We start from the raw sequence: 18,470 nt of genomic DNA on the forward strand, positions 1-18,470 counted from the left end.
AAGTTAAATAAACAAAAACAACAACAACAACATTTCCAATACAAATGATTTATTCTTTTTCGTTCCTGAAAAAGTGGACTGATAACTGGTAGTACCATTTCATCTACTCTCCATTCAGAAGCAATATTGCAGTAAACTGAATTCTTGTGCAGTTACATCAGACCACCTCTTAAAATTCTTACATTGGGTACAAATCCTGTTTCTGCACAACTACAAATTGGTAGTGTAGGCTGAGAGGTTACTTAGCAAATCCTGCAGGTACAATGCTATTGATTATCTCTTTAGTACACAGCAGATTTCCGCTTAGAATGATCCCTGAAGGAGCCTTGAATAATTGGTGCTACCGTGTCTCTCCAGTTTCCAGCACCTGGAACCAGGAGTACAGAATAAGCTACTGGACTACCTCAAAAATAATCAAAACTGAATAAAAATGCACTAATACAGGCATGCATATAAAAATCTAGTTTCTACTTTGTTCTAAAGCTCTTTACGAATACTTTATGACACAGCGTGGCCCTACACATGATACAGTTAGGAAAACAAGTCTGCGGTCAGACTTCCAAGGTCAAGCTGATGCTTTTCTTCTACAAAGCATAGTAAAACCACTGTAGATTACATATAGATACAGACCAGATAAGAAAAGTTTGACTAAACATTAAATCCCATCCCTGTGCTTTTATCTTTTTTGGATAAACAGAAATAAATAAATAAATAAACAAAACAGCCGTGAAGTGGTGCAATTAACCCCAAATGCCACAATAGGGTTTATGAGGCTTACATAAGGATTATGTCAATAGCTGTTACTCTGTGGCATGTCCCCACCGCTCCTCCACCCAGCATTTGGCTGTACTGGAGTCCAGAAGGGAAGCAGGTGTGCCCACAGTTTTTTCATGCTCCAGTTACCTTTTCACCCAATCTGTACAAGTGCCAGCATTTGGTTGGGGATAGAAAAAAGCATAGCTGGATAAAGGCTGGAGACCAGTTGCAAAAAGTATCTTCACTTACCAAGCACACCCATTTATCTGTTTGTACAACCAACAACAAGCTCTCAAACCAGTGGCTGCTGCTGGATTTAAAAAAAAAAATAAAAAAAAAAATCTGAAGTAGAGAACACCTTCAAACACAAACTATCCAGGATGCATCCACATTTTGAAAACTTTCAACCAATACTCCAAACTAGCAAAACGTACATCCAATCCATTACGACAATTTATCTAGAAATTAGCTTAGAAGGTTAAAAAATGAAGGCTAATTTTAACTCTGGCCAACAGGTCACATGAGAAAAAAAAATGAAATGTCCTGAAACAACCCTAACTGGCATGAAAAAAAATTAATTGCAACAGCTTTTCCGTGGTATCACCCCTCCCAGCTAGGGTACACACCCCATAAACCCTCCTGTGTGATAGGGACTAAGGAAATTGAGAGACACATCAGAGTTAGAATGGTATTAGGAGGGATTAAAAAGCAACTCTTTGTACCAGCTACCCTTCCAACTCAAGAATAAGCTCTGTTTTGTCACACTCAAGACTATTCACAAAAGAGACCTGATCACAGTAAATAATTTTCCTGTCTATCCAATATCCTAAAACCACTATAATTTTAAGTATTATATAATATCTACAGTCAAGACCCATATACTTTTTAACACCAAAGCTGATACATACTACAGTATGCTAGTGTTTTGATTCTAGGAAAGAAATAGACCTGTAAAAATAAAAAGAAAATGTAACACAAATCATGTCATGCTTAGCTTTTGTTTTGCTTTTTTGTTTGCCTTCTTTTCCAGAAACAAAGCACTGGACTCTTGCCTCCTGCCTCACCTTTATGAAATCACCCACAGCAAATACAATGTCTAAGAGTGGAGCTACATGGGTCCATATCCTGAGCACAGGCAGGTGTGACTGGGCTAACGAAGTGTGAGTATGTAATCTACTCAACATGTAGACTTTATACCTACTTCAGCCAGGAAGAAAAGATGGGCAAAAGACCTTTCAAAAAAAAGGAATGACATGAGTAACTAACAGACAATACACACTGTGATACAAAACAAATAGTAATTGAGGGGGCCAAAAAAATAAGGTATTTTCTCAAAATTCTTGCTTAACAATAGCCTAGTTTCTCAGCCAAAGCTGAATTTTATTACAAGACAAAGCTTTCTTGCTTGTAACAAATAAAAAGCACAAACTGAAAAAGAGACAAAACCCGCAAAAAAGGTCCATTTTTCTAAAGATTCTTTAATTCACTGCTGTAAACCTTATTTCAAGCAAGCCTTGTGTTAATAGAAATTAACAATGAATACATGAGATTTCACATTTTTTTAGTAGTTATAAGCAATACATATGGAACGCAACTGGATGAGTCAGAGTTCACCAGAAACGTTTGCTGGGGGAAAGATACATTTTCGTAACATTTCAGAGGAAAATATTAATAAAATATTACAATCTGAGATTACTTCAAAAATACACACTAGATAACCTTAGTATGTCTTTTATAAATTAAATAATTAGGAAGCTATTATTATTAGATATTTCCCTCTATAACGATATTAACATATGGTTACAGTTCTACATTTTATTTATTGAAATATATTATGTAAATATTAGAAATTGTATATATAGCTGTTGTTAATCAAGAAAAAAGTCAGAACCACTCCAAGAATATAAAATCTCACTATTTACCTTAAAATAAACTCCAAACCCCAATTACATACAAAAGTTGCCCTGAGCTTATTTTTATTTCACTCTTTCCTTGTCAGAGAGCACACACATGAATATTTCATTTCAGACATACAATATGCTCTGTAAGCAAAATAACTAAGTGGCAACCGTTATCTGAAGTAGAAGTCAGAAAAAAAAGGAAACAAAAAAGCTACAGGATGTATGAGCAATCACAAAATCTACAAGAATCTGTAAGTATTATTACCACCCATTCTCCACAGTAAAATAAATAGTAAAATGGTGGAACTGGAAGAATTAAACATGGACATCACATCCCACACGAGTATTTTTGTATATAACATCACTTCCTGTTAGCAAAGGGCAGTTAATCACTTAAAATACCATGTTTAGAAAAGTAAAGGCCTTCTCTTAGAACAAAATATAAAAGGAGGAAGAAATCTTACTACACTGTAAATATAGTAGCTAAAATTGAATTTTCAAATTTTACATTGAAATGAAGGCTAAGACAGTTTCCTATTTCATATGGGTGAAATTACCTATAATTTTAATGGGGAAAAGAAGGACGTTCATACATCTGTAAGCTTACTTTTAAGAAAGATATTCTCAGTTCTCCATGGAAGCATGCAACCATGCTCATCTATCTCACTCCTGATACACAATCATTTTCCCTATACTTGGAAAAGTATCTAAAACTGACAGTTTGACTGGGGATAACGTATGAAATATTTAAGCTGAAAATAATGAGGAAATGACTTAGAAATCCACTGGAGCAATACAGACAAATGCAAGAGACCTCTGCTCTAAACAAAGAGCAAGCGAGGGCAAGTAGGTGAGCGAGAAGAAATAAGTCAGGATGTAAATTACTACATGCATGAATTTGTTTATTTATTTATTACTTTGCTGCAAATAGGACGAGAAAACAAACATCAGAAAGTAGGAGAAAATGCTAAGTCCACAGACAAGTAGATGAAGACCTGTTGAGGTCAAATTTGCATCAGACTGGCAAGATGCCAGAGGAAGGGCAGGACATGAGAGAAGTAAATGACCAACAGAGGAAGACCAACAAAAAGAGGAGAGAGTTGCTGGGGAAACGCTGAAATCCAGCTAGGACTGTAAAAGTCCTTCCCAGCCATCTCTATGAAGCACTCAGGAAGAAACTGATCGTGGCTCTGCTGGAGCTTCCAAGGCTCCTTGATCTTCATGGGAGGAAACATGGCTATCATGGAGACAGTTTTTACCTCACATTAATGCTCCTGAAAAAAAGTTTTCAATGTCTGCATCTGAATAGATGTCGTTCTAATAGACTATAATATTTTAAATCTAAATATACTGCCCTCCATGTCAGCTGGCTCTGCAGCAATCCATTTCTTGCCAAAATATTGAATCTGGAGCTCCTTCATACTAGAAGCATTCATTTATTCCACAAGGCTTCTGTTTACTTTTTTCTATCCTGTTGAGTACCTGGAGAAGAACATCTCAGGGTACTGCTCCACTAAGTTCTACTGATGGTTCTAAGATACATTAATTCTTAACTAACACTATTAGTACAAGACCCTTTATCAGGAAAGACCCTGCAACCTGCTTTAAGGCCTCTGCTTCAGGTTTGAGATGCTGAAGAACGGTCTGCGCAGACGGCACAGTTTGGATTTCTCCATCTGCCCGAAAAACCACTTTATTATCTGTGTTCCAAACCAATAAGCATTTCATTTCAACATCCCAAGAACATCATTTCTGGTTTTGTTTGTTTTGTTTTTTTAAATAACAGCAACAAACCACAAAAGGCCAAAACTTCCACACATTCTGCTTCATCTGAGGGTCAATAAACCTCACACTCTTTGCACAATCCTACTCTGGATTGAATCCTTCATATTCTTTGCATATCAGGTAAGGTATATGAGGGAGGTCCTTTCCTCCAGCTTTTTTTCTTTTTCCTAGAATATAGATTTCATTGAAGAGATCTAGCATAATTAACACTCTCAACTGTTTAGCCGAGATAAGAATTTACATACTCTGGCTCCAAACCTGGTCCTGTTGTCATACTTCTGGCTGTACTTTTGTTTTTTTCTCCAGTGGATCTGTCTGACTTGGAAGAAACAAGGTAGCAAGGTAAAGATGGCTTTGGAGATGGTGTCAGTATGAATCTGGACTTTAAAAGCATTTCCGGTACTTGTGTATTTTCGCTGTAAAGCATTTCCCAAAGGAATTTCCCAATACGCATAAATACTGAAACAACTTCAGTAGCAGAATCACTCATAGAAACTTAACAGTGAACGTCCAGGCCTACAATAGAATTTGTATTTATGTTTTCAGCCTTTTTAACAATTTTCTTGAAGCCTGTTCTGTTATTGTTCCTCACACTAGTTATCTTGTTATGAATATTTAAGAAGTCTCACAGGAAATTATGGGCATGGGACTCAAGCAAGATTTCCTGCCTGTTAATCACTACTGAGTGACACTTTCCTGACACAGTCTACTGAACAAAAAAGCAACTTGTATTTCGGTAGTTACACTGAAGGGGAATAGTAATGGGTAACAGTGGTAGAAGGTGTCCAGTATAGTAACATTTTAGTGTTGTTCTTGTTTTTTACTATAGTAATACATTTATCTGGTGGAACTTCTGAAACAACAGCAGATAAAAAGTAAAAAGCCACCCATGTATATTCCACACCTTCAGCAACATTAGACATGGTAAAAAAATGCTAGAAAAGAAAAAATGGAGACGGGTTATCTGAAACAAGGGCCTCCAATCAGATATGAAGATAATTGAGAACTGAAAAGATTAAAATTGATCATTTTATTATTTCAGTATTTGAAAGGGATGACAGAAGCATAGAAACACAGTTTGGTTTTCTGAAAAGATAGCTTATAAAAAATTAACATAGATTTTACTGCTAAAAATGTGCATTTGAATGTCTGTGGTTGCACATGATTTACTACTGTACACTCACAAAAATTTTTTAGACAGGCAGTTTTGAGAATTGCTTCTGAAGATTTCTAGAAAAAAATAATGCTTTTCCATTTTTCATAAACTACTTTTTACTTTGAAATTCAAGAAGTATATGAAAACTTATCGACTTCTAGTTATTTTTATCAGAAACACAGCAACATTTACCCAAAAGGAAACTAAAAACCCATCCATAAGCCACCATTTCCTATGACAGACAAATTCCTAAGAGGAGAGATCACCCTGACACATTATCTTAAACCTCAGTAGAGCTCATATTCTGCAGTTTAACATGAAAAATAAATGCATTACATGTTACAGTGCCCTTCCATTAGTTTTGAGGCATCACACTCTGAACACAATCAGTTAAATTTCTCATAACAAATCTGTTATTATATGACAGGACAGTTCCTTTCAGTCTCTGCCCCTATTGTTATATTAGAAACTATGAAATCAATTGCACTCTGTAAGAACTAACTTGCTAAACTTAAAACTTGCTTCTTCCTACGATGACTATATTAAAATAATTCAGACTAGATGTTAAATACCAGACGAAGATCCCAACTGCCTAAATAACTGAACTTTCTGAAATGAAAAGAGTTCAAATTCCAGAAGCAGAGATTCAGAACACCCCAATTTTAGCAATTATCAATTAAAGGAAGTAAAATTGGTACAGTAAGAGGGAAACATTTCTACTGTAGCCCCATAGTCTATCTTGGAACATGAAGAATTGTGTGTGTGGGGGATGTGAATGGTCACTTAACCCTCATTTCTTTAGGAACAACCACATCAGTATCAACAAGCTGTAGTTTTCTAAACTATTGTGCAAAACAAGTACTGTGCTAAAAATATGTTGTTACTCAAACTTGGAGATATTCTCTCCAGAGATAGGATTTCCTGATATGAGAATCAAATTAATAGGAAGTGCCCTTCCTGTGTTTTCTCGACTGCTAGACTAATGAGTTTGTTTTCAACAGACTTTTAAAAACAAAAAAAAAAAAAAGGAAGAAAGAAAGAAAGGAAGAAAGGAGCAGATTAAACAACTGATCAGTGGTCACTAAAGTAAATTGAACTGGTATACAAAGTATACATGTGGTAGACCACCATCTTCTCCACAATGTTGTAGCAAAATTGATTTCCCCTGTATTTCCACAAGGAATTTTTATAGGAATTCCCATGAGACACTGTCATTTGGTAACTTTTACTTTACATGTAGTCCTATTAAAACCTGATGGGAATGCTTCTGAAAGAACCAAGCACAAAGATAGACTCCGAGGGAAGTTAACAGCTCTAACCAGATGTGTACTATGCCAAAACTAACTCACTCCAACTGAAAAACACTAAATACATTTAACACTCTTAACTTGAACTGTAACTATATCTCATATACTCTGTAGCATACTGCAAGTTAAAAATACCTTATCTAGGATTAGGACTACATCAAAGTAACAACCAAAAACAATTTTGAAGAAAAATGACTGTGCTTCACAACCAATTAACTTTTCAAGTCAGGTGCTCTGCATACAGCAAAAACATGCAGCCAACGAGCTGAAATATGTGTACAAATGCAGTTTTCTTTTTAATCCTGGTTACATATTTGATTTTGATATCTGAGGGATAAGGGAAAATCAGACAGCTCCAGCACACGGTCAGACTAGGAAGCTCAACAGTCTCTTTTACTATTGCTTTTTCCAACATGCTCAGAACACTAACCCATCATTAAGGACAGATAACAATATAGATTTTGACAGACTGGATCCCCTTGACTTCCCACTGCATAAACCCAGGTTCCTGCAAGATTCTTGGGTGTCTGCAACATTATGTCACCAATAAGGGATGACCAGCTGCAATGACTGGCAGATTCCCATAGAGAAACAAAGCTTCTTTGACATGATAATAAGCTTTATCTTTACTACTTCCAAATTACCTGACTTAAAACATATACAACAGTTCTATTCTATAATTAAACTTCATGCATAGAGACACAAAAGATTTTGTCTTAACACGGATTTATTTCATCTTGAATCCCCTTGTTAACAGCAGCTTGCTTACTTGTTTATCATAAATTTCTCTGATTTTGATAGTTTATGTTAAAAAAAAAAAAAACACAAACCTTTACTATAAATTTATTTTAATAAAATGCTCTTTTAATCCAGGACTAGTAAATTATTCAATTTTCACACAATTCAAGATTCAAAGAAAGCCAAGCCCTGTTCTTGTGAGAGATCTCAACCTTTCCACCTGACAACATTGCTGATAATGACTCAACTGTAAAAATCTGGAGAAGTTCTCAGGAACTTTCCTCAAAGCCGTGCCACTCCTATCCTATGGCAAGAAGTGTGAGACACGCTGATGTAATCCTGTGCTTTCCTGTGTATTGAAGTAAATACTAAACATTTCCCCTCTTTATGGAATGCTTAAAGTATTTTATCTTTTGTTTGTTTTGTTTTTTTTTGTTTGTTTGTTTTGTTTTAATGCAAATTTTGAAAAGAATTTAGGCTAGTCATAGATAAACCTTACAAACACTTCGAATATATTTTGTCTTTTTAGATGTCAACGATGTCATTAATCTCAGAAGAATGTGACTGCTTTAAAATCTTGTGTCAAAATTTGTATTTCAAATATGCTCAAAGCCAGGTATCTCTGTATGTTTTTCTACTAATAAAAACAAAAAATATCCACATTAATGGCAAACTTTAAGTACTGGTGCAGACCAAAGAAATAGCTTAATTGTGCTCTGGACAGAGCATGAGCTGGAAGGAAAAGAAAAAAGTTCAAGTCTCAAGAAACATCAGCCTGCTGTTGAAACTGCCCTGTGATGAACCCCTCAAACTCATCCTTTCAGAGATGAGTACTCTTACAGAAGCAGTACCTCTGTGCTGTCAGAGCAGCACAAAAGGCAGAAAACTAAAGGGTACACTGACAGATGTACCCTTTCTTCTGAACACTGAGTATAATTTGTATGTGACATGTAATTTTTGAAGACCTTCAGTGTACTTCCTGAAACAAAAAGAAAAAAAATTCAGCTATGGTAATAAACAAAAATCTCACCTTGTTATGTTCATACTTGTACGGGATCTTGAGGGTATCCATGGCTCTGATCATGGCCTGCATTGCTGTGAAGATATTCTGGTACACCAGTTTTGTAAAGCCCCTTTTGTCTTCATCAGAGTAACCTGATCCATGAATGATTCTCATCTGCTTGATAAATGTGCTTTTGCCACTCTCTCCTGTGCCTGCAAGACAAAAAATAAGGATATACTTTAGTCACTGAATGCAAACATGATTTTTTAGGACAATGCTGACAGCTTGTTAATTGCAGAGCAGAACAGTGTCAAGTGCTCTACACTTGTAACTGTTCTATACAGTAACTGCAAGGATCAGTTGGATAACCAACAGAAGTACCAGTAACAACTGACCTGCTGAATTGACGCTTGCATTTTGAAGATACGATACAGAAGGGTGATTTAACAACTACACTAGTATCTAAACCAAATCTCATAAATGTAAGTATTATACAAAAAATCATATATGCATGAGTATAATATAATGCATATGACCAAATATTTAAAATCATGTAAATGTAAATTTCAATTATTGAAAATACTTTCCAAGACCTCCAACTTCAGATTATTATTACGAGACTTTTTAAATCATAAAAATTCATAAAGTAAGAAAAAGTTATCTTGTTTGGCCAACTTGCAGGATATTATGATAGGCAGCAGTGAACAACCAGGAGACTAAAAAATAAATAAATTAAACTAAATACTGTTACAGCCCTGCAAACTTTAACCTAAGAAACATATGAAATCAGCCTTAATTAAGATTTGGCTCATATTCATTAATGGGTGGTCATTCCTTCCTTCAGATTACTTTCTGTCTTTGAATTTTAGACAAGCCAAAAATGGTATTTTTTTTTAATGAACACCTCTGAATATTTGCCTATTTAAAGTTAAGACCTGCTTGTTAGAAATTTCATGCAGGATACATCACACATTTTTTCCCTTTCAATGAGCTCATCCTCTGTGATTAGAAGAGCTTATCTAAATTATTCCTATGTTTGCTTAAAAGGAGGAGTTGAAGTTTAGAACGAACAGTTGCACAGCACCATAAACCCTACGTCCAGCCAGATACCCAGCCCTCCAGGAAACCCAACACATTCACCAGGGTACATTGCTCAGCGCAGTGCTTTTCAGCCTGGGTTTTACTTTAATCATTTCTGTAAGGCTTTCATGCCTCATGCTTTCAACTCAGGACAAAGGCAGCCTGATGAGGTACATGGTGTTTCAGGTGTGTTCCACAGCTGCACAGTGCACAGTTGAAGCATGATGTAGCACTGGCAACCCTTCAGCAGTTCTGAGGTAGCACACCCTGCAAACATCTAAGCTGGAAGCCTCTTAAAACCATGAGCATTGTTGTGAAACCTTCAACCTCATTTCTCATACATATAGAACAAACTTCTAACAGAAGTCTTCCTTACACACACTTCCAGAAAATCAAGCAGAGTGCTATATACTGACCTATTTTACATTTTCTGGGGAGACATGAGAGATTGCTACTGTAATGAAAAAGGACATGTTCTGAAGCTGAAAAGTGAGACCAAGCCTGCTACCACACTGCCTTCACTGGGATCCTCAGCCTGTGCTGTGGCCAAGAGCACAGCACAAAAGGCACCAACGACCTCTGCAGGGCACTGCATAGCCACCAGGCAGGACTCTCCCCCTGCGACATGACAAATTGCAGATGACAAAACTGGGAAGAGTGACCGATACACCAGGGGGTCACGCTGCCATCCTGAGGGACCTTGACAGGCTGGAGATACAGGCTGACAGGAGCTCCGTGAAGTTCAATAAGGAGTAGCATGAAGTCCTGCAACTGGGAAGGAACAACCCCAGGCGCCAGTACAAGCTGGGCAACACACAGCTGTAAAGCAGCTCTGCAGAAAGGGTCCTGGAAGTCCTGGTGGACACCACGATGAATATGAGCCAGCCATGTGCCCTAGCTGCAAAGAAGACTGATGGTATCCTGGACTGCACTATGCATAGTATTGCCAGCAGGTTGAGGGACATGATATTTCCCCTCTACTCAGCCCTGGTGAGGCCACACCTGGAGTGCTGTGCCCAGCTCTGGACTCCCCAGTACAAGGGGCACATGGACATACTGGAGACAGTCCACTGAAGGGTGATGAAGATGATGAAGGGACTTCCTACAAGGAAAGCTGAGCAAGATGGGACTGTTCAGCATGAATAAAATAGGGCTCGGGGGGGGATCTGATCAATGTCTATAAATACCTGAAGGGAAGGGACAAAGAGGATGGAGATCCATACTATTTTCAGAAGTGCCCAGTGCCAGGACAAGTGCCAATGGGCACAAACTGGAGCACAGGAGGATCTGCCTGCACACCAGGAAACACTTCTTCAATGAGTAGGTGACAGAGCACTGGCACAGGCTGCCCGGAACAGTAATGGAGCCTCCCTTCCTGGAGATCTTCAAAAGCCTGGTCTTTAAAAACATGATCCTGGACAAACCTTTCCAAGTGACCCTGCTCGAGCATGGGGTTGGCCCAGATGACCTCCAGAGGTCCCTTTCAACCTCAGCCGTTCTGTGAAATTTGTGCTAACCAAAGGCTGGCCTTTGCAATAAAGGGGATGTATTACAGATAGTCCTGGGTCAGTTATCAGAAAGATTTCTGATTTCCCATTGATCAGATCTCAAGGTGAGATCTTTATACTTCCGGAATCTACTACAGATTGCTTTCCTTAAGAATTTATAGAATTATTGACATAGGCAATACAGATTTATTACACTATTTTCTCTTGTTCTAAAACATATCAAGTGAAGTCATGTTCATCAAAATCATGTTTGTATGAATCAAAGCCATGTAAGTGATGTTCCTATACATAAGTGACATAAATATACACATACACACGTTTGGTAATATTTTCTAGTTTATCTGTAAGGTATGTCACACATTTAATAAAAAGTCTGTTCAGCTTGAACCTACAATGCACAGAACGGCATGTGATTATGTCTTTTTGACATGATTAACTCTTACCAAGAATTCTGCTTTAACTAACACAAAAGAAAGCCAATTGCACCATGCTTTCAGAACTGGGGAACCCTGAGTCCTTCAAAATCCCCAAATGCAAATTTAGTAATCTAGTGCTGAGATAATTGTATTATTGTGATAACTGCATTATTACTATTATTATCTACACTGTTTTAAAAACTGAAGCATTTAATTCTTTATTTAATTCTTTTAATCCGGAGGGGGGGGGGAGGGGGGAGAGGAGAGTATAGGTATCAAAGAGTATAGGTACTAAAGAGTACCACACACAACTGGGAAGAAAAAATACTGATAAAGCGCTCTGTGTCATGTTAGAGAAGACAGTGTTTCAGAGTATTGACATCTAAAGCATGTCTACAAAAAATGCAATACATTGGCATACAAAATTAAAATCCAAAAGAAGTATAAAAACCTAAGTAGTCTGCATCTTACTGCTTTTTGTGGTTGTTCAATTGGGTGGCACTGTACTACTACTTTGTCAGCTGAAGACCATTTACAAACTATCCTTGGAGACCAAAAGGCATATAGGGGTCTATGGGTGTGGGTATGTGTGCACTTCTCCACTGAAAAGAGGCTGAGGGAGTTGGGGTTGTTCAGCCTTCAGAAGAGAAAGCTCTGGGGATATCAATTGCAACCCCCCAGTACCTAAGGGAAGCCTGCAGGAAAGCTGGGGAGGGACTCTGTCAGCGAGTGTACAGGACGAGGGTAATAGCTTTAAACTAGGTGATTGTAGGTTTAGATTAGATATAAGGAGGAAATTCTTTGCTCTGAGGGTGGTGAGGCACTGGAACAGGTCGCCCTGACAAGCTCTGGATGTCCCTCGAAGTGCTCAAGGCCAGATTGCACGGGGCTTTGGGTAGCCAGGTCTAGTGGGAGGTGTCCCTGCCCATAGCAGGGGAGTGGAACTGGATTGTCTTTAAGGTCCCTTCCAACCCAAACCATTCTATGATTCTGTATATGTATGAAAATAATATATTTTATGTACATACAAATATGTAAACACTACCCATATATGCAAAAAATCTGGTTTGTATCTATGTGTATTTTTCATTTCAATAAATAAACAAACCACACTATTCATACATATTTAAAAAATGGTATCTCTGGTTTTTGAAGGCCATTTAAAGCTTTGCCTCAAGTCCATCCCTCTTCAGGTCAGTGCTCAAACATACCTTCTATGTATGCCCACAAGCTAATCTTTTGGTTGTATCATTAGCAAAAAGGAGAACATTTCTAGCCCTCTGCTGCAATAAGCACCATATATAAAGGGGCAATATGTGAAAAGTAGTCCTGGTGAAAAAGGAAATCATGGGAAAATACCTGCAAAGAACACACTAAAATAGGATAAAAATATAAATGATAGATAACAATAAAAATTACAGGAATGCCCCAAGATTACTAAGAGGTGAAAATGTTCATTTTCAGCACAATATAGAGGAACTGACAAAAATTCACCTTGACAGTTATGATCGACAGAAAGTCTTTTCTATTGTTGCTGACAAGAAGTGCACGCAAAGAAAATGTTAGGCATGATTTTGTTTTTAAAGAAAAGAATGGAATCAAATCTTCCTGTAAGAAAGTCCTGTTTACATGTAAACTGTTCAGTAATGATTGAACACCACTTACTCTACAGCATTTTACTCAGATACTTTGACCAAACCAATTAGGAAGAAAACAAGCAAGATTATTTACTGTCATGTAAACAGGGAAAAATTGGACATAACAAATTACCTGGGTTAGCTAAGCAAAACTGCAATCATTACAGCATTATCCCCGCTAAACAGTGGGATATTACTGTTATAGCACTGAAGTCAAACCTAAGTTTATTTTTTTAATGTATATTTTAATCTTCTAAAATCCTATCATTGGCATTACGAGAATATCAAAGCAAGGACTGATACCACACCAACTGTGTTCTCTACAGCCTCACCCATTACAGAGCAAGTTAAGAGATTCAAGTTGGCAACACACGCGAAGATTGTATCACTATAGTAAACAACAACAACACTGGGTAACAGACTCTGGAGCGGGTTTTGCTTGGTGAAAAACGCAAAACTGAGAAGTGGATTAAAAAAATCCACATGTACTGTCAGCAAGCGCTTTACTGCTTCTGTTAACAATTGCTAACCACCATCATCCCAGATGACACGGCTCTAGCTGATATAAGGAGAGAGCAAAGGTGAAATAATAATGCAAAAGATTGAAGAACAGAGCAAAGTGGTAGAAACTATACTGAGGTCAATTTTTTGCTGATGCCATTGTATGTTGAAATTAATCAAGACCTGTAACTGAAGTCAGTCAAGCAACACGCTCTCATCTGTCAGAAAACAGTTAAAGACCACACAATATACTTGAAGTTCTTTAAAATAAATAATAATAAACCATCCCTCCTTGTTTTTTGAAAAGGATGGTTCTCCTCTCAAAGTACAACCCCAGCATAAACCCTGGGTAGTACTTTGCAGATAAATCTATAGAAAGCTTCCTGGTTCAAGCACAAGGGATGGTCAGTCATCTGACATTTTCAGGTGTTCTGTTCCAGATAAAAAACAACCCAACCACTGAATTAAAAGTAGTAACTAACATCCCACACAAAAAAAAAAAAGAAAGACAATAAACATCTCAAACAGTGATGAATTCCCTTTTTACACAGCATGGAGGATTATTTAAACTACACAGTTTTGAAAGAGTTTAGCATCTTGCAATACGGCAAATCTCTGAACACCTCCCAGAAGCTTTCTCTTTTTTTTTTAAACAGTTATAGCAACAAATATTATTGCATCATCAAGGATTTTTATGACCAGAGATCTGCCAGATCCCCAGCAGTATTATTATTTTGGAAATAATTATTTATTTCCAAAAGCAAAACCAGGAAGGAAGTGTTTAAATGCAGCAGTAACCCCTTACACACACCATGCACAATTTACTACATGACTGCTGTTTTTCCTGGTGCACACCCTTCAAAAACGAAACTACAAAATGTTGAAACGCAACATTCTTTGCCCTGGGAGATATACTGAAAAACAAAACGTATTTAATTTTGAGTAAGTGGCAATGCAGCTCCTGGCAGAGTGGCTTCAAAATTCATGTGGTGCCTGACAAGGAAGAGTCAGAAAAATAATTTAAAAATAATTCAAACTAGAAACCTAGGTAGGCAAACTTTTCTTACACATGGTTGTGTGATGCATACCTATACTTGATTTCCCATTTCTCTGCATTGTAACTTAAATAAGTCTGAAGTAGTACCTTGTGGGATCAAATATAAGGCTGTTTTTAAAGTAAAACCACAAAGATGCCATTCTCTAAATAAAATCCGCACTGGCATCTGTTAAGAGACTGAAAGGAGCTAAACTAAGCCTGACTCTCTGTGTTTATTCTGAAGTTTGATCTATAAAAAGAAAAAAGAAAAAAAAAGGTCTATTTTATTGGTTGAAGCTTAGATAAGCCTAGAGGGAAAAAGAAAATGAGATCCTTAATATATAAGAAAAAGAGTCAATGAAATTTGCTACCCAGTTAATCACCATCTACATACATTTATTGAGAACCATGAAACCCATGATGCATACCTTCACAGAAGCCTGGCTTTTAGCTTGTGCACCATCCCATGCAGACTGGGTGCAGTCTCGCATTTCTATCTGCTGACCGTTTTTATACTTGAGGCACTACTGTAACTACACTGTTTCACCAAATATTTACTCAGAAGAAAACAGAGTCTGTTGCAAGTTATTTCTGAAATGTAAAGAATAGTGTAGAAATCAAGTTCATCAGGTATTAAGTAGTAAATTAACTCCTTTGAGGAATAAGAGCTAAAGCAGTAATAGAGAGGTTACACATGAGAAGAAAAATGTTTGATTTCAACTATAAAGTTATATTTCACTTGGAAGAGGGTTTTATGTCCTCTCTGCTACTACTAATTCAGCTACAGAGAAAACAAAAAGTATTCCTTCTTTTGTTGCTGTTCCAGCAGTGGAATGCAAAAGGATCACATTTCTGCTGAAACCAAGTACTGTCCTGTATCAAAACACGAAAACCACGCAGAATTCAGGCCTTGGACTGGCCTGTCTCTTTAGGTGCCAAAATATCTGAAACGTATTACAGCCTGCATGAGGTCATCCCCGGAGCTCGAGCGAGCGAGCCGGTCTGTCCCACCGCCAGGCAGCAGGACCATCAGCCCGGCTGCCGCAAGCTGCTGGCAGGCCATGCAGCTGAGCCCTGGGAGGCTCTGCAGCTCGGCCACCAGCACTGACCGGCGGGCAGGCCCCGGAGCCGAGCCAGGCTCCCTGTCCTGATGCTTTTACTAACAGATGTTCACCCCCGCGGCCTGCGCCCAGCCTCCTGTCACAGAGGCGGCCAGGACTGGAGAGCTGCCCATCGGCGCCAAGATGGCGCAGCTATTGCCTCACCGTCCTGCCCAGCTGAGGGCTCCTGCCGCACGGCGCAACTCTCCTGTCCATCGCTCAAAAATATATATATATTATCTCCATGACACACTCGATCTTCGCACCGTAACTCTTATAAGGTATTAAAGCATCACCCCATGCCTCCAACCATTTTATGTAATAGTCAACCTCCCAAATGAATTTACAATTTCCATCTCAGTCACAAATCCAGAGATACATCTCTAAAGAATCTAAATTACAAATCGTCCAGAGACATGAGTAAATGTGAAATGAGGAAATACTATGAGCCCTGATAGCAAATACAGTAAGCGTATTTATATTTTCCCTAAAATGAGCAGTAGTACCACAGTATCCTCCCTTTGTGATTACCAAACTCCCTAATTAACACAGAATCACAACAGATTACATCTCACACAAGTCATCTGATTGTAGGAAGCATTTTCAGTTATGTTTCAGTTACACTGATGGAAAAGGCTATGGCAGGAAAGCATCTGAAGTTCCAAGCAAGGCAACAAAACAAGACCAGAAGGGAACTAAGGTCTCCTGAGTTCTGTTCCTGCAACACTAGCACAAAATTTTGTATTTACATTAAAAACTGGATAGAATTAACTATAAAAAGACTATAAAATCTACGTTACAACAGAAACCTGAGTGATGAACTTCGCAGTTTAATAAAGCACAGGTTTAAATTAAGGCCAAACACTAAAAACTAGAAGTGTCACTAAAAGTGTCATACTGCTTTATTGCCAAGAGCTTTCTCCACTGACAAAAACTGGTGTGTACTCATCCTTTTAACTAGTCTGATCATAATCTAAATCTGCATATTCCACTTGCTTTCAAAAAAAAAAAAAAGAAAGCACATCATCATTCTGCTGTCCACTAAATTACCTCCTTTGTATCATTTTAGTAATTTATGAACATACAGTTAAGATAGCTACCAATATTATGTGAAAGAAAACAAAGTATCATTTCATGAATCACTGATGTAACAACAACAACAAAGTCTGGCAAGGTAAGTAAAGATTCCTTCCAAAAAACGACTAACAGAATTCCATGAATACAGCTCAGAGTGTGAAGAATTACATTAAATAAATAGTGTGAAACATCAACATCAATCTATACTGATCGCTTCAAGAAAAGTCCTGAATGTCTCAAAAGGTTACGAAATATTAAGCAAATTATATCCATTGCAAAAGATTAGTAAAGCTACCATACAGATTTTATAATCCAGTTTAGAAAAGGGAAATGCATCTGTATCAACTGTCTTATATCTAAGATTTTTTTCCTCATTATTATATAGAGATATCATATTGTATTAATGAACTTCTACAGAGCTGAATCCTCATACTTCTTTAAAAAAGGTAAAGAAAACCTCCCATTACAGAGGCAGTCTGTATATTTTCTAAATCAGAGAAATCCTGTTACACATTTAATCTGGCTATGTCTGAGAGGGCAGTAAACTTTACTTGTCATTCTAGTGTACCCACCAAACCCAAAGAAATAAAACTAATACTCATCCTCACTGTACCAGTGACACAATTAAACAGTCCAAGTAGCTACTAAAATAAAGTGTAAGACACTGAATTGCCAACAATTGTGAAGATCAAATTAAAATTTAAAATTCAGCTGATGTTCTGCAGCTTCTTAAATGAATATTAATTCAAGGTTTTTACTGAAACAGAACCTCTCAAACTCCTTTACAAGAAATCTAGTTAATCAAGTGTAGCTTTGTGCCAGATAATCAAAACCACACTGTGCTACAATGCAGCCAGGCACAACCCATTACTGGAAGTCAGTGTCTTCCTCCCTCCACCTTCACTTCTGAAAAAAAGAACAACCCACAAAAAAATACAAACAAACAAAAAACCCCACTGCCCAAAGCAGAAGAACCTCCTTATCTTTTCAAGCTATCATCAGATCATTTTCTCAATTCTACAGCTATCTTCTTATGGTTTGGATGTAATTTAGAGGCAACAAAGTGAGAGAAGAATTGGCTGCCTTAACAGAGGAAAAGCAACTCCTCGAGATTTTACACAACCTTGTAAAAGGGTTCAAATGAGGACAAAACCCCACCTGTGTGATTTTTTCCTCCCTGCTGTTGAAAGGATACTTCTGAAAATCCTTCTTTAGGGACTCCCTAAAGAGAAACAATTCTTTATACTCCATCCTTAGCTTTCCATTTTATGTGCTTTGGAGGAAACAGATACCCCTATGAAGCTTCAACAAATTCTGCCTCTCATTCATGCAGAAAAAGTGCCAGAAACAAATTTTCACCCTCAAGAACGTTTTCCTTATGCTGTTCACAACTCCAGCTGACAGCAGCTGAAAATCAGCCTGCTTCATGCTGCTGACCCATGGAAAAAATAGAAACAAAACCAGAAGCA

The 18,470-nt window shown here is 37.6% G+C and overlaps 1 protein-coding gene across 1 annotated transcript in view; it reads right to left on the bottom strand.

Annotated features, from left to right (window-relative positions):
• The window catches only part of LOC101794123 (guanine nucleotide-binding protein G(q) subunit alpha), a 131,369-nt gene that overhangs the window by 78,274 nt on the left and 34,625 nt on the right, over nt 1–18,470 (bottom strand). The window contains exon 2 of the mRNA XM_038170218.2: nt 8,674–8,858. Within this exon, the coding sequence (XP_038026146.1) occupies nt 8,674–8,858 (185 nt within the window). The remainder of the gene's footprint in view (nt 1–8,673; nt 8,859–18,470) is intronic.

The sequence above is a fragment of the Anas platyrhynchos genome, chromosome Z (genome assembly GCF_047663525.1).
Source record: "Anas platyrhynchos isolate ZD024472 breed Pekin duck chromosome Z, IASCAAS_PekinDuck_T2T, whole genome shotgun sequence".
NCBI classification, from domain to species: Eukaryota; Metazoa; Chordata; class Aves; order Anseriformes; family Anatidae; genus Anas; species Anas platyrhynchos.